Raw genomic sequence first — 25,386 nt, forward strand, 5'->3', positions numbered from 1 at the left:
TACATAAATAATGATGATTAACACAGCATGATAAACAATAATTTAATTCAATCTAGGATTTTTGGGGCATGATAGAAAATGATTTCTCCATTTATCAATCTCAAATGATTCAATACAAAGAGAACAATAGTAGCATGAGAGATAATCATTTTTCTTTCCAATACATTCATTCATAACATGAAAATCTAATAAACTTTTCTTTACGACCCCATTACAATATTCACATGAAGTATACATATAACTATGTGAACATTCAGATAGAAAATGATCATGAATAACAACCAATTCGACTATTAAGAAACAATTGGGGCAAGTACAAAGCATAGGACAATTTTTAATCCAATGTTTTTCTAAACCAATTTCTGTAAACATTTTATCTGTTTTGAAGCAATATTTACATGTAAAAGGAGAAACGTGAGCTTCATCATATTCTTCTATCTTTGTAGAATAATCAATAGATCTCCCTCTTTTTATGAGTATTTCCCTTGTTATACTCTTTTCGTCACATGTATTGATCGCATCTTTCTTATGTAAACTAATTGGTATTTTTGAACCAACTATTGTTTCACTGTTTCCAGAAGATTCTTTAATTTCACTAAGATATGTATCCTTTTTTAAATCACTGTTTTTCAATGTTACTATTTTTGAATGCTTATCAATTAGCTTAGGATCTTTAATATTATTGCTTATAATTCCACATTTTTCTGTGTATATATTCCTTTTAATATCATTATTAATATTTTCTATTTTATTGATGTCCTCTCTGTTATTTTCATGGGATATATCTTTAATATTCGAGTATGTATTATATAAGTAAGAGTTTTTGTGTCCTGAATCGTTATTACTTATAGACAAATTATTTTTTTCCCATAGTTCACTTTGTCTTCTTCCATTATTATCTTTTGGTAATTTGTTTTTTTCGTTTTCTTCCTGATTTAATCGATTTATTATAAGATTTTTAATATCAAATGAAACGTTCAACAAAAAGTCTTCAAATATCTCATTGCTATTTTCCACAATATTATAAATATTAACAAAAAAATCTAAGGACGTTTGTTTAATAGATTCAATGTTTACTTGTAGAAAGAGAGATATAATTTCAAGAACCTTTTTTAAATTAATATAATTTTTCACTGAAGTATAATACTTGTTTATTAAAGAGTAATAAAAACTCATTAAACTAACAATTATCTTTTCATTTATTTCGGTTACATCAGTGGAAAAAGAATAAAATAGCATTGATAAAATAGTAGAAAATACATTCTTAAAAGAAATAAAATTATTATGTAACATCATCATTATTGTTTTTATACATATGTCTACTACATCAAGATTAGAATCGTCTAAACGTTTCAGAAGCGAAGAAATTATGAATTTTATATATTTTAGGTTTGTATCATTATAATTACAATAATCTCTGTTGGTCATTTTAAAGAAATCTTGTTCAAATATACTTAGCATTTTTTCTAAAGCGGCAACGCTCTTAATGAATATACTAAACCCTGAATCAAATATCCCCCTTTTAATAATTAAACACAATGAATCTAAGTTACTATGCCATATAGTTTTGCATCGTGTAGCATCTTCAAACGACTTATAAGCTAAATCAAATCCAATTTCTCTTTTTTTTTCATTATCACTGCAAATGAGCATCAAAATGTTATTTAAATCAGCATCTCCCTCATCAGTACCACTGCAATGGTCTAAAAATCCGCATTTTTTTTTTATAATTTTAACATTTTCATTTGATACAATTTTGCTTATTTCTTTTTCATATATTTCCAGTTCTTTGTGATATAAAATGAGCCATTCATAATACCATTTTTTTGAACAATCATTTATTATTTTCAAATCCTCAATATTCTTTATTATAATTGTTATTTTTATTTCCTTTTCTTTTAGCATTTTAGCTTTGTTATAATTCTCGTCATTGACATATGTCTTTTTTTTGCCTTTTAAAAATATTATAGTATTCTTTAAAAAAATAAAAATATTTATAATTTTTTTTAGTTCACATGCCATGTCAAATTTTTCTTTTGCAACACATTCATCTTTTACTTTTTCAAAACATCGTATTTTGCTCTCTAACTTTTCATATGATAAGTGAACTTGATTTTTATCATATTTCGAATGAAAATTTTTACGATCCCAATGGATTTCTCCTGAAGAAATATTTGTGTTATTAGTATTTGTTATATTTGAATTATAAGCATCTTCTATTTTTCTTAGTAACGATTTTTTACTACCTCCACAATTATTGCCATTTGTACTTTTTTTATTGTCTAATGAATTTAATTTAAGTGTAGAATTGATTTCTGATGGAATATTTAAAATAACATCTTCAGGAATTATGTTTATATAATATAGTCCAATTTGTGAATTAATATTTAGTAAATTATGATATGGGTTATGTAACTTAAATTTGATATATGTACATTTTATGGTACATGGTAAATATACATATTTAAGTTCTCTGGCACAATAACGTGTTGAAGTATTATCATTAAATCTAAAAAAACCAGCTTTCAAATAGTCTTTATTGTTATTAGACATAAAAATTTCAATTTTCTTACTTATGGCATATTCATGACACAAAAATTCTAAATATTTGATTTTTGCTGGTTTTATTTGTAGGATAATCTCTTGGGGATATGAACAATTTTTTTCACTTATCCACGGGTTATGAATTTCCTTGCCAGTGTTTTTTAACAAATTAGTAACATCATGATCTTTATCAGTAGATGATATAGCTAATATTTTATATTTGATTTTCAAATTCTCTTTGTTTATTGATTCCATTTTAAACTATAATATAAATACATATATACATGTAATACTCTTTATTTTCATTTAAAAATTACCAGTACTTTTCTTATTTATTTTTTTTATATTAAATATAATTACACAATAATATTAAATAATTAATTTTAATACAATATATTTCTTTAATACATTATATATAGAAATTTAAATGTCTTTTTTTCTTAAAAGTGTAAAATAAGCTTATATATACATAATTAAAAATTTTTAACGATAAAAACAAAGAAGCATTAAAAACATAAGTTTATACCATAAAATTTTCAGAAAGTGTTTATTTTTCTATTTTTAAAATAATTTGTAGAATAATAAGTGTGCATTATAGTTATTTACAATTTTTTATTAACACCTAATCATATTGAAAAAGGGCACATTCAAAAAATTTATAGTTTATCTATAACATTTGTAGAAAAAAATTAATTAATATGATGCCCTTGAAACTGTTATAATAATAGAAAAATATATATATCAATAATTGTTAAATTCCACGACAAATAAAGACCGTAGATTTTTGTATTACTATAATAGTAATAGAATTTTAATGAGTAGAAAAAAAACACACACATATTTATACGTAAACGTAAATTAATTATAACCTTTTAGGACTTTTTAACGTAAATAGGAATATTAATTGATGTTAAGGAAAATGCATAGTTTACACATAAAAATACCATGCTTAAAAAAATACCTTTTTATTCATTACATTGAAATAGCATTGTACTAAAAATATGGTTAAGATTTAAAAAAAACAATTTCTATATAAAGACATTTTTTTATATTATTTATGTCTAGAGTTAAACTTAAAAAACAGAACAAAATGTATTTTTCAATGAATTAACAAATGGGTTGTTTCAAAATACATAATATGAAAATATATTTAAAGAAACAAAATATCTGCAAAAAAAATGTTACATAACAAAAAAATATTATATACACAGTTGAATAAAGTAAAATTATAAAAGATTAAACATATAGTCATAATTTTTTACAATATAATAACAGGATAATATTTTATCGATTCTACATTTTATAAATGTATACAATCACATCATACAAATATAAATATGTAGACACTATAATGGTAAATACAAACTAAACAAAGGTATAAAAATAAATTCACAAATATATATCTACAATGCAAATCAGTTAATAATTTTCTTTTAAAAATATTTTTATCATAAAAGAAATATATAAATTTTGCATTTATCCAAATAACAAATCAGTTATAATGCCAACAAATGAAAAGGCGGTCAAAAAACCCAATAATACGTAGGTTGTTTCTACGTGATATTTCTGAAGAATATCTGGATAGACATGAATTCGAATTTTCATTACTTCAATTTTATTAGAACTGTTTTTCTTGATATTTATATCATTACTTTTTATTATATTATTTAATTCCTGAAAAAAAAAAATATATATACATATGTATGTAATGCAAAACTTTTAAGGTATTTAGACATATTTTTATTTAATTTTAAATAGTGTAATATAATTTTATTAAAGTTATATAATAGTTTTTGTTACCTCATTGTTAATAAATTCATCATTTACACTAAAATTCACGCTTGTCTTTTTCAAAGCTGATGGTTTAACAGTGCCTGATGTACTTTTGATATTGTAATTTTTATTGACGATTTCGATATAATTTTCTATATTTCGAGAGGAAGGTGAGTTAATTGATATTTGTTTTTCATGTAATCCGGAACTGGATAAACTATTCTTTGTATTTTTAAAACGTGTAGAAATGCTGGAACTTTCTTTTATATCTGATATTTTATTTTGGGAACTAGTTATATTAGTGGTTTCATTATTTTTACTTATTTTTTTTCGGCTTTCTTCATATTCTTCATTTCTTTCTAAAGGGTTACCAAATAAAAATATGGAGCATAAATGATCCATATTTGTTTTATTATTCAAAATAATATTATTTGAATATATATATTCATATTTATTCGAATTGTAATTTTTACTTTTATGAAAAACATTATAATAATGTTTAACTGGGCTATTATTATCTATTATCTTAAATTGACGTATATCAACATAATCAATGTCATCGTTCGTAGACATTTCAGAAATACCAGAATGCATTTTGTCTGCTAGTTCTGTATATATTTGTTCTATTTGTTTTATAATAGATGATTTTTCATTTTCTATTGATGAAGACGTTTCAGCCGTTTCATTTCTCTCCTTATTTAAATTGTTATTTTTACTTATTTCCAAAAGGTGTTTACTCTCCTCATCATTATCTGGTTTGGTATTTACATAATTTGTTTCAACATTTTCTAATTCGTACTTATGTATATCATCGTACAAATCTGATAAATCAGCGAACTTGTAATGTGTTTGATGTCTTACATTTTTTATGGGTTTATTTTTTTTCGCATTTTTTATTGGAGAATCGTCATTCTCTGTCAATATGTGGTTTTCATAAGATTTCATTATTTTTAATATTGGGACGATTTCGAAGTCTGTATTTTCAATAGCCTTTTCATCATTAATTTCATTTTCAGATATTTGTATATTATTATTATTATCATTTAAATCAGATTCAATATTAAATTTATTACGAAAATTATTAATTTGCTCTACATGTATCGCTTCTTTACTATCTCCAATTATCATATTACCATTGGCATGAAAAGATGATTTCAATTTTTTCCTTTGTCTAACAAATAATGTATTACTTTTACTATTATCATGTTCATTTATTGAATGCTGTGGCAGAAGCATTTGATTTTCCTTTTCATGAGTAATATTATTTTCAAATGACAGAGATATTTTATAACATGAATTATTTTTGTTGTTTTGTTCTTTATTTAAAAGTTTTTCCGAGTCTTGGAATTTAATATTTTCATTTTTTTCATGGTAATGCACTGTTTCTTTTTTATCAATTCCAGTGTCAATATTTTTTAATATTGTTTCTTGTGGACATATTTCTTTGGATATACTTTTATGTTTTTCTATATCATAACACGGGGTGGATAAATCACAATTAACATTATCATCATCAAAAGTTGTTTCATTTTGTGTTGAATAGTTTACTATGGTATTATTAATATCTTCGTTTTCTTCTTCAGATTTTAACGAATTTATACCTTGTATTAATTTGTTATAGTTACAAAAATTCCTTGGCATATTAGATTTAAATTGAGATTTTAATTTTTCTCTTTTCCGTTTAAAAATTTGGTGATCAGGATTTTCGAAACTTCTATTTTTAATAATTGATTCATTTCTGTTTTTTTCGGTTTCATTAATTTCATCATTTACATTATAATTAATAGCTGAATCGCTGAGAATTCTTTCATATTCTAAACATGGGGGAGTGTTTAAATTTACACCCAATTTTTTATTATCATTACCTTTACTTGAAGACAAAGCAAATTCATTATTTTTTTTATTTTCACAAATATTTTCCATTATCACTTTGTTGGTGTTTTCACATTTTTTTATATCTTCTTGAGTAATTTCTCTATTATTTAGTACTATTTCATAAGTAGACATTTTTTCATGTGAATATTTATTGTCAATACTTCCTTTATCACTATTTTTAGCACATGTAATATATTCCTTTTCCTTACCGTCATTAGCACTCATTAATTGGGGTTCTTTTCCTGGTTTGAATTTTGTTATACAACTATCATTTATTTCATTTGATAATATACTCTTTAATTTATTTTCATTTTTATATAAATTTGTGTTATCTTCTTGGGTATATTTTTCTGATGCAAAAGCTTCAATATCATCATTAAATTTTAAATTTTGTTTTTTATCATCACAATTCATTTCTGCTTGATCTGAAAAGGCTACTCCTTTTTTCTTCTTCACATTTTTTTTACTTCCTTCATATTTACCCTCATCCTTACACACCTCTACTTCTTCCGAAAACATTATTTTTTTTTTGATATTTGTTTTTTTTTTAGGATAATTTTCCTTTGTATTTAATTCTATACTTGGAGAGTATTGGTTTTCATTTGAATTAGGATTATCTTCTCCATCATCTGTATTGAATGATTCTGAAAAACAAACTGCTTTTTTTTTGGAGGGAAGGGATTCTTTTTGATATTTATTTTTGTCATTACTTTTTTCCTTTTTTTCATATGAATTATATATATTAGTGTTTTTTAAATTGTTGTCTTCATCATCATTTTCTACTTCAATTGAAAATCGTATTCCTTTCTTTTTTTTTTTAATTTTATTAGTCTCTTTGTTTGTTATATTATCAAAGGAATCTCCCTTTTTATCAATTTTATTTTTTTCCATCAAGTCGAAATTATCAAGTAATGGAGTAATTTCAATAGATGATTTATTTGACAAATTTGTAACGTCAGTATCGTCTTTTGAATAACTTTTAGGTATATATTCCCCATTTTCAAAAATAAAAAAACTTCCAGAATTATTACTTGAGGTTATTGAATTATTATACATTCCAGACTGGCTTAAAGACATCGATCTATTAAATTTGCTTACCCTTTTTTTTAGTGTTTCATTTTCGTTATCATTTTTATCTATATGAAGATTATGATGATTATCATCTCCAAATTTATCAATTATATTCCCTAAAGCTTTTCGAATATCCGAGCTTGATGAAAGTACTGTTTTTTTTCTATTAACGATTGTATATTTTCTTAAGGGGTTTTTATAAAAAGACGCATTACTTTCACATGCTGCTATATAAGTAAATGCTGGCGATAGAAAATTACAAAAAAGCCCACATATTAAGCTTATATAATTAAATGTATTTGAAAATAGTATACCATTTGAAAATAACCATGCTAATAAAAATGGTGCGATACAAGCAAAAAAAAATGCTACACCATCTGAGCATATGTCTAAATTCATTAAATCATAACGCATTGATATAGATCCAGTGATAACTTTAGGGGCAACAGCAACTAAATTAAAAATATATAAAACGGATGTATTTATATTTTTAAAAGAATTATTTAAACAAAATATTATACCAAAAATAAAATAAAAAATGCTGCTAAATATAACTGTAAACCATATAGATTTAGATACATTAACATCATCTGTTATTTCATTTCCCCATGATGGTATATTACTAACAAATCCATATGAATCAATAAAATTTGCAAATGTTTTCCCCATACAATATGTTTTTATTCCTTCTATTTTACTAATCATAAGATATAATTTTTCAAAAAATGTTTTTTTCTGTATTTCCTTTTCTTTATTTTTATTATTGTTTGTATTATTTCCATTTTTAGAAAAGTTGCTATATTTATTTGTTAAATCATTTTTATAATTATTATAATATTCGTCTTCAATAAAATTTTCTGAGTCCGTATTAAATTGTTTCATTTTTTCTGATTGTGTATCGTTGGAATTGTTGATATAAAATTCATTATATATTTTATATACATAATAAAAATATACAATGTTGGCACTTTTATGAATTTTTAAATCCTTAGAACAACTTAATACTGTGAGGAAAAAAATGCTATTTCGAAAAATATAAGCTTTCTTTTTATATAGATTGTTTAACCGCATAAATGAGCAGAAAAATGGAGCGTCTTTTGAATGTAAAATATTATTTTTTTCGTTGAAGTTGTTTAAAATTTTACTATCGTTATTGTTCTTCGCGCTTACATTTTTATCTATATTATTATTCCATTCATATAAACCATTTAAATAATTTGAAAAACTGTTTTTTTCAATATTGTTCGAAAGTAGACACTCACTAGAAGGTGTGTTTTTGCATAGCAGTAGCGTTTTTTTAAAATGATTTAATTCATTATATGTCTGATAATTTTTTATTAAATCTGGTTCAATGTGGGCTCTACTTAATATTAAATTATTATGCATATTTATGCTTTTAATTGCTGTTGGACTGTCATTGTAATTGTGTGAAAATAAATAAATTGTTGAAGAAATGGATAAATATAAAAAAGAACTCATAAATATCATAAAAACAACATACTGATAGTTTATCGTTTCTTCTAGCCCTTTTGACGAAAGGTTTATACATATTATTGCGTTAATTATATAGCCTATAGTAAATCCACATATAAATATAGTTTCATAATTTCCTGTATTCGAATAGTAATAACCATTAAACATAGCATCTAAAAAAGATAAGGAGCATTTTTTAATTTGTATTTGAGGATATATTTCAAATAATATAGTATATCCAAATATTTTAATAATGAATATGTCAATTATTTTCGATATAACAAGTATTCCACAAATATTGTTGCATATATTCCCTAAATGATATAAAAAGGAAACAAATTTATATTTTTCATTCGACATAAAATATTTTATAACTGCACTATATTCAATCCTTTGCTCAAAATTCTTGTTTTTTGGTATAATAGTCATTGCTCTTAAAATCATTAAACTGCAAAAAGCAGCAACAGAGCATACAAATACATTTCCGAAAATTACTGGAATCCATCCTACTTCATCAATTAAACTTGGGATATCAAATAAACCTATAGACAAATTACAAATAAATTATTACTAGGTAATATATATAGAGAGAGTTTAAGTGATGGACACATTTTCATATAAATAATTTTTCTTTTAAATATACCTGATCCTATACTTTGATTAAATAAATATATGAATGAAGCAAACGGCCCAATTGTTTTGGCATACTTCCACGTAATTGTACGAAACCGCTTACGGCTTCTTACAAAATTCTGTTTATTATTTGTTTTATTGAAATTAAAAAGTGATATATTCGGTAGCCATTTTGCGCTCATTTTTATTAAAATAATAAATCAAAAAATCACAATATAATATGTGAAATAAAGTTTAAACTCAAACAAACGCAAATGTTAACCATTATGGAAACGGCAGAATGTGTAAATATACATTTTGCTTGGATATAATGAAACAACGTTCCTCAAATGAACACATATATATACAAATGCAAATAAAATAATTGATATAAAATGAAAAATAAGATATATGTGGGAAATTATTGAAAAAAATATTTATATTATAATTTGGTGACTTATATATCTTTATTTTTTTGGTGTATATGATATGTGGTTTATATATATAAAGAATTGCAGCAAAAAAAACTAACACATGTTTGGATTTATGTTCTTTTGAAAGTTCTACATTCAATTCTGTATATGAATAAACAAAAATGTGTGTTTTATACTACATGTGTAATTTCATTTAAAAAATGTTAGTTATAATTAAACACACCATATAAATATTTTAAAAACGAATAAAAAAAAAATATTACAAATTTTCCCTTAATTCAAATATATTATATATATATAATTATTGATTTGTAAATATTTTAAAAATGGAAAATTAGAGCAAATATGATCAGCGAAGGTTACTCAATATTTTCCTCATGTGAACGTTTTATTTTTACACATGCTCGATAAAACGAAAAAAAAAAAAAAAATAATTTCAATATTTTTTTTAAGAAAAATACCTTACTTTATTTAAAATAATAATAATCATTTTTCTACATTTAAAAATTTGAATTATTTTATTGTAGAAAATTCCAATTTTAAATATTATATAGATATGAAATATTAAACAATTTAGGGTTATTAAAATTCAATGGACTTTTAAGTTTCAATGCACACACACACATATACAAAAAAATAAAAGAACTTTATGAAGATGAAAATTTTGTTGTAAGGGAAAATTATAGTTCTATTTATATCTGTTTATATTTTAAAAGATTGTTTATGATAAAAAAAATATATATTACAATTTATTGAATTATTATTTAAAATTAAATTGTATGTTTCATGACTCAATTTTGTTTATTGGAAAATAATACATAATTTTTACCCATTTATTATTTTTTTTTTCATTTATTTTAATTTAAAGGGAGAAAAATATATACTTTAATATCATCATTGTTGTCATGTGATGATATACTCAGTTAATGTTAGACATCACATTCTTGAAATGGCTATATATTATAACAAGGTATACATTTGTATATAATATATATGACTAAATGCAACTATAATATGAACAAAATTACAAAGTGTTTACGTAAGTTTGTTTTAACCAGTTGGGTGAAAGCTACTAATATAATATGACGAAAAAGCAATACATAGGAAATATTGTAGATTGTAGAATATGATGAAATAAGCAAATTGCTTATACATTTGTGATTTTATAAATTTATTCCATTTAAAAACTAATAAAAAGGTCAATATATATATAGTATAGGTTTTGATTTGTATTTTTCATTCTTTTAATTAAACACTTTCTATATAAAAATAATAATTTAAAAAAGATTTGTCCTTTTTTTTTAATTTTTTTAAGATAACAAAATAAAAATTATATTACCACCGTTTGATTAATGCATATGATTATTTTTGAAGTGTTTTACGACGCCGAATAAACCAGTATATATATATTAAAATATTTATTTTTTCTAAATATGAAAAGATATAGTAATTAATAAATGAAATAATTTAAATATAATTAAAGAAATACATTAATTGGAATATAAAATTTGCTATCTTATATTTATAAATATTAACAATACATTATAACTGTTTGCTAATAAAAAAATATATATAATTAAAATTTTTTTGAAAATGTCGTTTATGCTTCAGCATTTAAATAGTGGTTGGGCAGTTGATCAAGCTATAGTAAACGAAGATGAACGATTGGTTTGTATTCGTTTTGGCCATGATTATGATCCGGATTGTATGAAAATGGATGAATTATTGTATAAAGTAGCTGATGATATAAAAAATTTTTGTGTTATATATTTGGTAGATATCACCGAAGTTCCTGATTTTAATACAATGTATGAATTGTATGATCCAGTTTCTGTTATGTTTTTTTATAGAAATAAACACATGATGATAGATTTAGGTACAGGTAACAATAATAAAATTAATTGGCCTATGAATAATAAACAAGAATTTATTGATATCGTTGAAACCATATTTAGAGGCGCAAGAAAAGGAAGAGGTTTAGTTATATCACCTAAAGATTATTCAACTAAATATAAATATTGAATTAAAAAAAATTATTATGAAATGTCTGACGAAAAATTCAATAAAAATAATATATATTTTTTAAGTATATGTCACTAATTATATTGTTGTAGTACATTTTTTATGATATAATAATCGTTATAAATCTGTTGAAGACAACAATTTGAAGCTATAAAATGTTATATTTTTATTACCCATACATTTTGTTTAAAGTATATGCATATAATAATTTTTTAATTTATTTTAAATATAAAAATATTTTCCATATTATGGGGAATATATTCGTGGTTATATTACAAAACAAAAGTGAATTCGTTATAGACTCTATTTTTTTTTAATGTTATAAAACACCGTGTTAATTAAATTATTTATTAAAAAATTTTTAATATAACAATGAATAATTATTTGGACATATATATGAGTTTTTTTGTTCTTAAACCTTTTGTCTAAATATATGTATATTGATATTGGTATAGACAAGGGTGAAAAACATATATCATGTGGGCAAATGAAATTGCCTATAATCCTCGAAAGGATTCAGTATTTACGTAAGTAAAACGTGGCAATAAATGTTTTATATACCGAAAAAAAGTAACTCGGTTCGTTTTGCCATAATTTTTATTTAGTAAATACATAAATTTATATAACTAAAACAAACATAAAATAATGTATAAAAATAAACAAATGCATATAAGCACACATAAAAAATAAACAGGTAAATACGTAAAAGGATAATATATATACAAGGCAAATGAGTAAATGCAACAATAGCAAATATTTGTATGATTAAAAGAAAGTGGTAAAAGGAAGAGTGTTATAAAAATTATAACGCAATATTCATTACACGTCCATAAATACGGTATATTATGATGAAAGCGAAACGAATATGAAATGTAAGAGATAAAATATCGCTGATTCATATATAAAATTAATTTAAGGATGTAAATATATAAACAAAAATTAATAAATTATAAACAGATATCTCATACTTTTTGTATTAAAAAAATATGATATATGCTCCAAAGGTATATGCTTAAAATAAATACATGAAAAAGAAAATTGTTCTGAATTAATAAAGGTAAACATGGCGAATATGAATATATATATTAAATAATTTGAATGGAAATTGAAGGTATATATCCATATTTTATTTTTAAAGGTATTTTATTCACCATAATGTCATCAAAAATTACTAAGATTTGCAGACAAAACTATTTCATTAATTTCAAACGGATTCATAAAATTCATATGGTGGATATATGAAACAATTATACGATTTTGTAATGCTTCATTTTTATAATATTTGCCTATACATTTCCAGATCTTATAGATAGTTTTATTTTGGCAACTTCATGAATTTTTGGTGAAAAAGTAAAAGGATGCAATTTCAAAAAGGAGATCTTTATTCACATCTATGTTATAACGTATATACGACTTATTTATCTTAATAACTTCATAAAAAATAATACATGAGTTGTGATATTCCTCCATAATATTTTTTTTTGCTAGTACCGAACTTGGATATATACTAACAACCTGATTTAATTTAATTATTTTGAGTTCGGATTTATTAATTGGTAAAGCAGCATTAGTAAAAAAACCGCTTATTATACATTTTTTAATATTAGATATAGAATCGTGTTTTTCGATTCCACATGAAGTTATGGGTAAATCGAGTTTTTCACATATACTAATTAGCTGTGTTTTTATATCTTTTATTTTAATAAGTGTATGGTATTGTAAAAAGTGATCATAACAATACGAGGTAGAGAAATTATTTTCTTCACATTGTTTAAAAATATTTAAAAACATTAAAAAATCACCGCCGCCTTCTATAATAAAAAATTTTTTAACATTATCTGCTTCTTTTTCCTTTCCTTTTTGAACATAAAAAATACTATTGGCATGGGTTAACATGGATGTAATACTTAATATTTCATCAACACAATTATATTTTTCCGATGCTGATAAAATCATTTTACTTGATTTTACATCTGTTGGGAATTCAGCCATTTTCCTTCCTGTTTTTGTTAAATTCCCTTCATTATTTAATGCGCCCAATGAATAGAGAAGCTCAAGTCCTTTTATTATAACAACAGGAGATGGCGGATCTAAAAAATCAAAATTAATAATATCATCCATGCCTAAACTTTTTAATAATAATATCATACTACTAATTTCACAACGTTGAATTTCTGGAATCGAATTATCACTTAAATCAATAAAAGATTTTTTTGTAAATAATCTAAAACATTTTCCATCTTGTTTTCTACCAGCTCTACCAGCTCTTTGATTAACAGATGCTTTAGAACATGGCAAAGTAACTAAAGATTCGATACCCGAATTTGGGTTATATATTTTTTGTTTACACAAACCTGAATCTATAACATATATTATATTATCTATAGTAATACTTGTTTCACATATATTTGTTGAAAGTATAATTTTTCTTCGTATGTTATTTGTAGCTAATTTAGCATTTTCATTATTACTTTTTTTTTTATTATTATTTGATGCTGTGCTTAACCTATTTTCTTCATCCTTTTCTGTATCATCTGTTTTATGCTCATCATCGATAATTTCCTTATCGTCACTTTTATCGTCGTTGTCATTATTTTCATTTTTTGCATCATCCTCATTTCCGACATCTTCAAATATACGTGATTGGCATTCAGCAGGTAAAGAGGAATAAATAGGTAATATAATCATGTTACGAAATTTCGGGGCTAATTCATTTAATTTACTTTCAAGTTCTTGTTGAACTAATTCAATTTCAAATTGGCCAGGTAAAAAAACTAATATATCACCTTTTCCCTGTGTTATATGAATTTGTAATATAGTTACAACAATAGCAGATAAATAATTACTTTCATTATTAATAGTATAATAAATATCAACATTATATTTTCTTCCTGGCACATAAAATATTGGAGCACAGTTAAAATAGGAAGAAATTTTCTCAGCATCCAATGTTGCTGATGATATGACAATTCTTATATTTTCTCTAAAATTACATATATCTTTAATTATTGGTAATATAACATCTGTATGTAATGCTCTTTCATGAGCTTCATCAACAATTAAAACTGATATACCTTCTAAAGTTGGATTATATAATAATAAGCGTAAAAACATACCATCTGTCATATATATAACTTTTGTATTATCACTTGTTTTATTTTGAAATCTTATAACATAACCAACTTCTTTCCCTACTTTTACATTCATTTCATCAGCTACTCTATTTGCTATAGCTATACAAGCTATTCTTCTTGGCTGTGTACATATTATATTTCCATATAAGTGATATTTGCATTCATATAAATATTGTGTTAGTTGTGTACTTTTTCCACTTCCTGTTTCTCCAACTAATATTAAAATTTTATTATTTTTTATGGCTTTCAATATATCATATCTATAACTATATATAGGCAATCTTTTCCTTTCATTAATTATTTGTTTCATTTTTTTTTCTTTATTTTTTTGTATATCTTCAAAAAGTTTTTGTAATTCTTTCTCTTTTTCACTCATACCAGACAAACTTTCTAAATGAACAAATTCTACGGAACTATTTAAGCCATTTTTCATTTCTGAAAGTTTTTTTTCATCATCACTTTCATCCCTTTTTATATTTTCTTTCTTGTTTTTTTTTTCCTTTTCCATTTCAGTTTTCTTTTTTTTGCTTTTGCTTATCTTTTCAGAATCACTACTATTGCTATCATCACTGCTACTATATTTTTTATATTTATCACTTTTCATTTCGTGTTTATTATAATATTTTTCTCCATGTTTTTCTTTATATTTTTTTTTTTCACTTTTCTTATCCCTTTCTTTGTCTTTACTTTTATGTTTATCTCTGCTTTTATCTTTTTCTTTATCTTTTATTATTTCTCTCTTTGTATCCTTTGCATAATCGATACCAGTATCAAAAACAAAGTCATTTGTAAAATTATTTTTTTGAATGGCTTCCGAGCCAAATTTCATTATCCCTTTATTAATTATTTGCTGATCATAGTTATATAAAGATGGATCTGCATTATTATCATTTTGTTGTAATATATTTCCTATAAGATTACTATATTTATCATCAACATCTTCTTGATAAGTGTAATAACTTTCTTGTAGTTTTTCTCTTAGTTTTACATTTGCTTTCGATATATCATAAATTTTTTTAGAAAACTCCAATTCTTTAATATCCTTTTCGTCTAATTTAATTGTACTATATAATAGTTCATCATCTAACAACTTTTTTGTTATATCTAATTTTTCTTTTTCTCTTTCTTTCAAGTACTTTCTTCTTGCATTTTTTTTTAACAATTCTATATACTCTAAATTGTCTTTTAAATTTTTGTTTCTTCCTTTCTGGTATTCTAAATATAAAGAATAGGAACTATCTATTTTACTTTCCGCATCATTTGAGTTATTTTTCTCATATCCCTTATCTTCATCGTCTGTTTTTATTTTTTTTATTGATTCATCATTCCCTTTAATATCTAGTGCCCTTTTATTAATATCACCTTTTTCTTTCATTATATCATTAAGTTAAAAATGAAAAATCCCTATGGTGATTTTTTAAGGGGGTACTATGAATGTATATACCGATGAGGTTTTTTTTGACTATTGAAAAATATTATAGTTTGATAAATGCCAGATATAAAATTTTACATATTTTCCCATTTACATTTATTAAGGTTAATAAAAACAATACTTATCAAATTATATAACTCTTAAAAAAATATAATTATCATTAAGTTTCATGTTATAATATTTTATTAAATGGTTTCCATCCAGTTAACAAAGAAATCAAATAGAAAATCAATTCCAAAAATACATAACAAAAATAAAGGAATCTATTGTAAGCCTTTATTCAAAAGGGGAAACCAAAAACATATGCATCACATATATATTATATGCAATCATATAATCATTAGTTTTAAAACTGAGTATAAAATAACATTGTGGGGTTATGTATATTTTTATGAATGCATATGTATTTTACATGAAATGTAATTGCAAAAATATTATCAGGGAATTTAATAAAAAAGAAAAAGGAAAGGTTATATATTCATGGAAAATATATTTCACAGTTAAATAAGTATAATATATATTCTTTATAAATATAAATTAAAACTGAATATACATAAAGCTATTTTTTCTTTATTATCTAATAGACGTAAGTATAATTATATACAATACGTGAAGAAAAAAAAAGAATGGTTCCGTTTTAAAATTTTATTAGTACCATTGACCAAATGATAGTTGTTCTTGCTATTTTAAATAAAAATATACACACAATTGTAATACAAAAATATAGCTTATATTTTATTATGGAAAAAAAAAAATTATATTAATTGTCAAAGGAAAATTATATTATGATGTCACAAATTATAGGCTTCTATCAATATTGTCAATTTTTTTTATAAAAAATGTATATAGGGCAAAAAATTAATAAAAAATTCACAATAAAAATATATAACATAATATACAGAACAAATAAAAGATCTTTATATACCCAGGAAAATATATACATTAATATTTATATCTTCATTAGGGTAATAAAATTGACATGTTTTTTTAAAGCATTCAATAAATATTGCGTACTTTTTTAATTATGTATTTTTTGTGAAATATTATGAATACTTTCATTTCATAATTTTTTATAAGTGTTTTTAACATTATGTTATAAAAAATACATGTCTTTGTTTCAAGTTATTATATTTAATTATATATACACAAATTATTTATACAAATATTTATATTTAAAAAGAGGGGGCGAAAAGAAAATATGAAATGTCTCTGTTAATATATGCATATTTACTAAATAAAACAGCGTGTAAAATCTTCAAATAAATAAACTATCAATTTATAGGAAACAAAAAAGTAAAATGTTTTTATAAAAATATTATATATCTTCCAATATAATATGCCTTATTCACCTTATGAAGGAATGTGTGCATTTTTCATGTTTGTTAATAATTAATTATCATATAGACCACATTATATACAATAAACAATGCACATAATATTAAGGTATAACATGAATAATTATTGCATTAATGCCATACACCAATGTTTTAATTATAATGTTTGTTTAGGGAAGGTTTAATCATTTCTCGTCATTTAATGAAATTTGAACATTCCTTTTACAGGTTCCTTATTTTTATTCTTAAATAACTTTTATTTATATATATAAATTGCATTAAAATATATTTTTAACAATATATATTTTTCCTTTTAATAAGATCCCATCCATCTGTAATAATAACCTCTGAAGTGTCTTCTATTTTTATATTGTTTCTTTGTCCTGCATACAAATATTAAAAGTTTTTTTTAAATATATAATGCAAAAGTGATAAATATAAAGGGAGAGAGACAATATTCTAATAAATTAAATTAAAAAAAATGTATAATTGCTGTAATATACACATGAAAGGTATGGTAAAAAGTTATATTTTCTAAATGTTTATATTTTTTAATATAAGACCTGCATCGATCAACCCTTTGCATTTGTTTTCGAGGTCGTAGTAAATGAATTGAATCAAAAAGCATTGGTATAAGGGAGTTTTTTATAAATTGCAAACATCGAAAATTCTGATTGATATCTAAATTGAGTAGCATCCTATATTATATATAATAAACGTGTATAACAATATCTCTCTATAAACTTACATATACATGTGAAAGTATTACTACACTGTTTTTTTTAAAACATATAGGTTAATGTTAAAAAAAATTGTATTCTTGAAAAGGTGAAATTAGTTTTAATATATATAACATCTGTAGATAAAATTGTATGTTGTAAATACTTTTTTTGCGATTTTTAATTAAAAAATTTCCAATAATTTGTGCACAAATATATGAACATATTTATATATTCATTTAAAATATGTATAAAAGATATAATTTTTTACGACAGCACCATTTTTATCTTTTTGTAATTCCTATAAAGAATAATGCATTCGTAAAAAAATATGTGATATAATAAATACAATAATATTTGATGAAAATATCAAATAATTTCCATTGAAATGTTAATATATATGTGTATTATACAAACAAAATCACCGGAATATTTCTCAAATGCTCCTATGCCGTATTTTTTCCCGTTTTAATATGTTGTATTAAAATATGTATATTTATCTAAAATTTAAAAGAAAAATAAAAAAATATAAACGGAAACGAAAATCGTATAATAATTAATATTATATATACAAACATATATTAAAAAAAAACGTCCTTTTGTTGGACTATAATTATAGAAATAAAAGGTATATTCAAAAAAACGATTAGAATGCTTTTTCGTTATTTTTGTATATTACAAAATGTAGATTTAATAAATTCTTTACACGAACTCACAATACATAGGTGAATAAATTAATACAACGATAACCAAGAAACAGAAACAAACGAAAAGAAATACATACACCATTTTTCTTTGTATCTTTGAAAAGTAGAAATTATGCAAATCGACCACATTATTATAAAAAATAATAAGAAAATTTTCATAAATTTTAAAAATAATTATGTAAAAAATTATAAAAGATTTGCCCTTTTCCTATAATCCATATTTCTTCTAATGATATATCAGATAAATATATATTCATTTGATGATATAATACACATTTATATTATTTCACATATCATTTTTTTCGAATTTTACATCATTTGCTATTGTTATTAAGGGATTTGCTTACTTTTTAAAATATTACACAACAATCATACCCACAAATATATAATACATTGTATTAGATCCATTTCGTTAATAATATTGTGGCAAGGGTTGTGTAACCATATATTAAAAATATATATACAAAACTAATAGCATAGTATAATAGACCATAAACCTTTATATTATTAATGGTTGTTTTTACTTACACGCACATATATTATATACATTTTTACATGTGGGGCATTTAGTAAAATATAGATATAGTGCCAATAATTATAACCTTATATTATTAGATAAAAAATATATATTTGATATTATATTTTCCATTTGTGGAAAAATGTAAAAAAGATATTTCACTTTTTTCCTTACACATTATTATTTATTCAAATATTTCCTATATAGAGGGGTGTGGATATATATGTTGATATTTTTTGATTTACGACATTAATATGTGTAAATTATTTTTAAACTTATGATTATATATAATATGAAGTTCATTTTACAACATATTAATAAAAAAATATATAAAACTATAATAGAGGAAATTCCAAAAAATAAATATGGATACTAAAGGTGTGTTAAGTATCATAAAAAATAAATCGATTTGTTCTAAAAGTGTGGCTCGATATGTTTTCCAAAATACTTTCATATATTTTGGTTATAAATATGTACATATAAATTAATAAACATCACACTATTTATGGCATTATAATAAAACATCATGTATATGAAATATGTGGTTTATTCATATGCATATTATTTATATTATTATATTATGTCTTATTTTTACGTGTAATTAAATTTATATTCATTAACTATTTTAATAATTAAAAAAAAACATATATATAATATTAATATCGATTTGATATTTGACCTGATATATGAAATATCCTTTTAAAATGTGGATTAATTTGAATAATATAAACGTTTGGATATGTGTGCATATATATATATATATTTATGGGGCCACCTCTATATACACATATATGTGTATTATGCTATATAAAAGAAAATGGTTTTTAATGAACTAAAAACCGAAAAAAACGATGAGTAATAGCAATAATACTAATAATAAAATAAATAAACTATTCGCTGCCTTTTAATTTTTCTCCTTTTTATATGATTCGCTATACATAGATATATCGTGTTGCAAAATTTGTATGTGGTTGACATATATATTATGTCCAGTATTTATTGATATATCTTTTTCGTTTTACATAAGTATTATTATATAGATTTTTAAAATATTATATACATTTTTTACCTTATAAAACCTTTTATTTATTCATAAATTGTATATCTACATGTTTATTTTATAAAAAAAATATAAAACGAGAACAGCTTAGTCAATTACACATACACATTTTATTGATTTGCTAAATTAAGTAATTAAAAAAATCTCAATCCTCCAAAGTATTATATCTATTTTTTTTTCTTTTTACATAATAAATATATATATGTACATTTTTAAAATTTATTTTATTAAGGACATATTTTTTTGTTATAAAAAATACATACACACTTTATCATTTTATTAGTATTATTATTATATTTATTTTTTTTATTGTCTGCTTATGTTTTTATTTTATGAAAACTTTCATTTATTTTAATTGTTTAAGATTATGAAGTAAGATATATATATATATATATATACATGTGTATACACACAACATTTGAATAATGTGTAATGAATAACTTTTTAATTTAAATACCATTAATAATGAATGTGTTGTTTTTATATTTTATATAGTGTGCCATTTACATGTTATATATATATATACTCACCTTATTTTGTGTATTTTTATTTTCTCTATCAATACGCTTATTTTGAATGACAACAACGCATACAAAATGTATTATCAAATTGTTTAACGTTTCATTCACGCTGTTTTATATGTTTAAAATTAAATTTAAAACAACCCTATAACATTATATATTCTATTTGCATATATAATACTTTTCATAAATATTCATAAATGTGTATATAAATATTTTCACTTTCGTTTATATATATCTATAATCTACATATGTACTATATATGCATTTTATCCATATCTTTTGAAATGAATACAACAAATATATTATTTAGTATATATTGTTACAATAATTAAGAGCCAAAGTAAGAAACATAAAAAATATAATAATGTAATTCACGACAGAAAAACTAAAAGTTTAATAACTACATTTTAAATAGAAAGGAAAACACAGTCGCTTTTAGCTTTCTTTTTTAAAGTGGAAAATATTTATATATATTTTACTTTGTTTATGTTTCTATGTATATAAATTTCATAATTTTCTACATTTATCACATTATTCTATCTATGTAGAAATAGAAAAAAATAATAACAGCAATGCAAAACATTATTATTATAACTACATATTTATAATACCCCCTTTTCTATACAGTGATTATTTGGAAATATATAATTCAGGATTCAGGGGGGTGTTACTTTAAAATGATTACATGTAAATATATATTCTACATTAAGTTTATTTTAAATGCCATTTTATATAAATATAGATGTATATATATCTAAATCTATATACATAATAATATATTTAAATAAATTATACATACATTATATGGATTTCTACACATATGAGCTAAGTGTACAAATAAATGAAAATTTTGAGTTTTTATATTTTTTTTTAAACTAGCATTTATTGGTATTTTTATACATGTATAATAAATAATAAAACTCTGAATCCTCCAAAACGCATTATAATAATATAAATCAAAATATATAATATATTATATAGGATAAAAATATAAATACACAATCCGGATCAATATATTTTTTTTCAATGCTATACCTTCTTCTATATAAATTTAATAAAACGTTATTATATGTTTTTAATTACTTTTTTTTTAAGCTATGCAATAAATTATCTCTATAGACGTTTTATATATACAATAGGTGAAATTTAGAAACCTTGTATTAAATATAGAAAAAAAAAAGGATCAAATTTATAAATAATAATTAATTATACATATGCACATATATGTAGAAATATTATATATCAAATATCCTATGTAGTATAGAAAATGTGATCTGGCATTTTAAGTTTATATTTTTAAATGAAGAGCACTTTTTATATTATAAAACATTTGGGACATCGTCACTATTATTTATATTTATAATTTTTTTAGAGCATATAAAATTTGAAGAAACACGGAGGGAGGAGTTATACATATTTATTATATAATTACAAATGCACATATATTTATTTACCACCTTGTAAAAATCATATATTTTTCAAAGCCCCTTTTTTTTGTGGTGCGTGTATAATTTATTTGATATATATAATAATATACTAATAAAAAATATTATGTTTATTGTATTTATATAATTACTAGGTTCCACGTACCTACATATTATAATAGTGCTAAATACTTTTCCACGTATATGCATATATTATTTGTGGGGGTTATTATTTTCACTTTATAAAATAAACTTGGATATTTTGCATCCCATGAATGTATACATAAATATTTGAGCAAAATAACGCTGCAATAATTATTAACTTAAATTATATATATAGTCGAATACGTTATTTTTTTTGCTGCCCTTCGTTTTTTTTTTTCACATCAGGTTCTTCGAATTATGAAAATCCAAAACACATGTATGTATGTTATGTAGTTATGTAGTGTTCACTTTGTATACTTTCATATGTAAATACTTATTTATATGTATATTATTTATATATAATATTATGAATAAAAGTTTATTATGGGTTTGTTTTATTAGTTTCATTGGTGGAGTATTCATTTTTTTCCTTCCCATTTTTCGCTCCCTTCGTTTTTTTTCATTCATATTGAAAGCTAGCATGTTATTATATATATGTATAATTTTTTAATTTTGTTAATATAAGTTTTAATTCGATTCTTAATTATTTATAATAAAAATTGAGAATTATATATTTTATGTATGCATGATGTATATATTTATAAGTAAATGTTATTTTTTTTTTTTTTTATCACATTTACCTTTTTTTTAATAGTTTTTATAATCCTATGATTTAAATTTTTCATTGATATAGCATAATGTAATTATATGTAATTTTTTATATCATATATCAATGTTAGAAAGCCAATGATAAATTCATTAATAACGAGTTTGGTTATTTGATAATATAAAATGTAAAATTTCAATTCTTAGATATAATTATATTTATATATATAAAATAGTTTTAATAAACATTAGGAGTGTGTAATTTTAAATCATGCAAATGCTATACCTGTATTGATGTGAGATTACATTAATGATATAATAATAAATATATATATATATAACATATATATATTAATTTATATAAATGTTTAATGTGAAATTCTACAAAACTTTGTAATGTGATTGTATATTATATAATATATGAACATAGTTTATGCGAAGATACGTATGTATATCGATAATTTCATATCTATGTTATTTATACGGAATTGTGAAAACTTTATGCATAGAATAATAAGTTTATTGTAATAACACGAATAAGTAGTTTTGTACAATAATTCGTTTATTATATTTGCGACGCTATATTATTCTCACTCATATATGTTCTTCCTATTTTTTTTTTCATGTTATTTTTTTATTTTTTTTTTTGATCTTAATTCTATGAGAATTTTTTGAGATAATATAATTATATGTACAATTACCAATACATAGATGAAGTTTTATTAAGTGTATGTATTCATATATAATGATATATTTATACATATATTAATAAGAACCAATCAAGGGCTAAGGATATATACGCCTCATACGTTATATAATACATAAAATAACATATATTATATAAGAGTGTATATATGTATATTTAACTTATGTTTGTTTGCATATGTTTTTATTTGATTTATGAAATATTGACTGGTAAAAGTATTGTTTTATATTTATTAATTTTTATTTTTGAATGATTTGTTTTTATATATACATATTGTGTACACACATATTTGTATATTTTTCATGGGAATACCATATGAATAATAGTGTATAAAATTTTACATCAATTGTGAAATTTTATGAAGTGTAGTATATATAAGATATACATACAATGTCTATTTTATAATTTGTTTTAATGTTATTATATAATCGTGTTTCCACATTATATTATTATACGTTTTAAAACACTCAGTGGCTTTTATTACGTAAACGAAACGAAATTCAAGTATAAATTAGAAAGAAAAAAACACAAAAATACGTACAACTAATATATGCTAACATATATAATAAGTGTATAAATATATATTACATATATTTATATATAGAGTGCGAATAAAAGAGAAATATATAAATACGAGAAAAATCAAACTATTGAACTTTTCATTTTTTATATTTATTTGCTACATCTGTGAAGTATATTATAAAAAATACGAAATTCGTATATTTTTAAAGTTCGTTCTTTGTCGAATAATTTGATATTTATTTTTATTTATGATCTATAAATTTTACGATTTTATTACACGTGATTTAAAACCATTTTTATAATTTTTTAATTGTATGCATTTATTAGAATAGAAAAAATTGCATTTTTTCCCATCTACATATTATACATACAATATTTATTATTTGTATTCTTTTTATTGTTAAAGAAAAAATATAGAATTCAAAATTATACTTATAAAGGATACGCTTGTTTTTTCTTTTCATACCTGTGATTATATACACACACATATATATATATAAAAGACAACATTGGTTAACAAACTGTAAAATATAAAACCCTGTTGATAAAAATATATGTGTATATAACACTACTTACATATAAACCTCCATATAATTATTAATTATAATAATTACCGTGCCTCGTAGTTATTTTATTTTATTTCTCGGTGATCTACGCATTTATTATATATTTAGCATACAGTATTTATTTTTTAATATATAATAACCAAATATTTTGTCCATATATACTTGTTTTATATATAAATATTTTGTA

The 25,386-nt window shown here is 22.2% G+C and overlaps 5 protein-coding genes across 5 annotated transcripts; 1 reads left to right on the plus strand and 4 right to left on the minus strand.

Moving 5' to 3' along the window:
* Positions 1 to 42: 42 nt before the first annotated feature.
* Positions 43 to 2,799, minus strand: PCHAS_1448200 (conserved Plasmodium protein, unknown function; the record flags this gene model as incomplete). Its single annotated transcript, XM_731029.2, has 1 exon — positions 43 to 2,799. One exon carries the CDS (start codon positions 2,797 to 2,799, stop codon positions 43 to 45), a length of 2,757 nt encoding a protein of 918 aa, XP_736122.2.
* Positions 2,800 to 4,020: 1,221 nt separating this feature from the next.
* On the minus strand, positions 4,021 to 9,551 carry PCHAS_1448300 (amino acid transporter, putative; the record flags this gene model as incomplete). Its single annotated transcript, XM_016799768.1, has 3 exons — positions 4,021 to 4,218; positions 4,345 to 9,278; positions 9,380 to 9,551. The coding sequence occupies 3 exons, from the start codon at positions 9,549 to 9,551 to the stop codon at positions 4,021 to 4,023; spliced, it is 5,304 nt and encodes a 1,767-aa protein (XP_016655015.1).
* A 1,824-nt stretch (positions 9,552 to 11,375) lies between these two features.
* PCHAS_1448400 (mitosis protein dim1, putative) lies at positions 11,376 to 11,804 on the plus strand (the record flags this gene model as incomplete). Its single annotated transcript, XM_734269.2, has 1 exon — positions 11,376 to 11,804. One exon carries the CDS (start codon positions 11,376 to 11,378, stop codon positions 11,802 to 11,804), a length of 429 nt encoding a protein of 142 aa, XP_739362.2.
* Positions 11,805 to 13,133: 1,329 nt separating this feature from the next.
* On the minus strand, positions 13,134 to 16,313 carry PCHAS_1448500 (pre-mRNA-splicing factor ATP-dependent RNA helicase PRP2, putative; the record flags this gene model as incomplete). The annotated part of the gene is made up of 1 exon (XM_016799769.1): positions 13,134 to 16,313. One exon carries the CDS (start codon positions 16,311 to 16,313, stop codon positions 13,134 to 13,136), a length of 3,180 nt encoding a protein of 1,059 aa, XP_016655016.1.
* Positions 16,314 to 18,017: 1,704 nt separating this feature from the next.
* PCHAS_1448600 (conserved protein, unknown function) lies at positions 18,018 to 18,401 on the minus strand (the record flags this gene model as incomplete). The annotated part of the gene is made up of 2 exons (XM_016799770.1): positions 18,018 to 18,087; positions 18,268 to 18,401. The coding sequence occupies 2 exons, from the start codon at positions 18,399 to 18,401 to the stop codon at positions 18,018 to 18,020; spliced, it is 204 nt and encodes a 67-aa protein (XP_016655017.1).
* Between the last annotated feature and the right edge of the window lie 6,985 nt (positions 18,402 to 25,386).

The sequence above is a fragment of the Plasmodium chabaudi genome (assembly GCF_900002335.3).
Source record: "Plasmodium chabaudi chabaudi strain AS genome assembly, chromosome: 14".
NCBI classification, from domain to species: domain Eukaryota; phylum Apicomplexa; class Aconoidasida; order Haemosporida; family Plasmodiidae; genus Plasmodium; species Plasmodium chabaudi.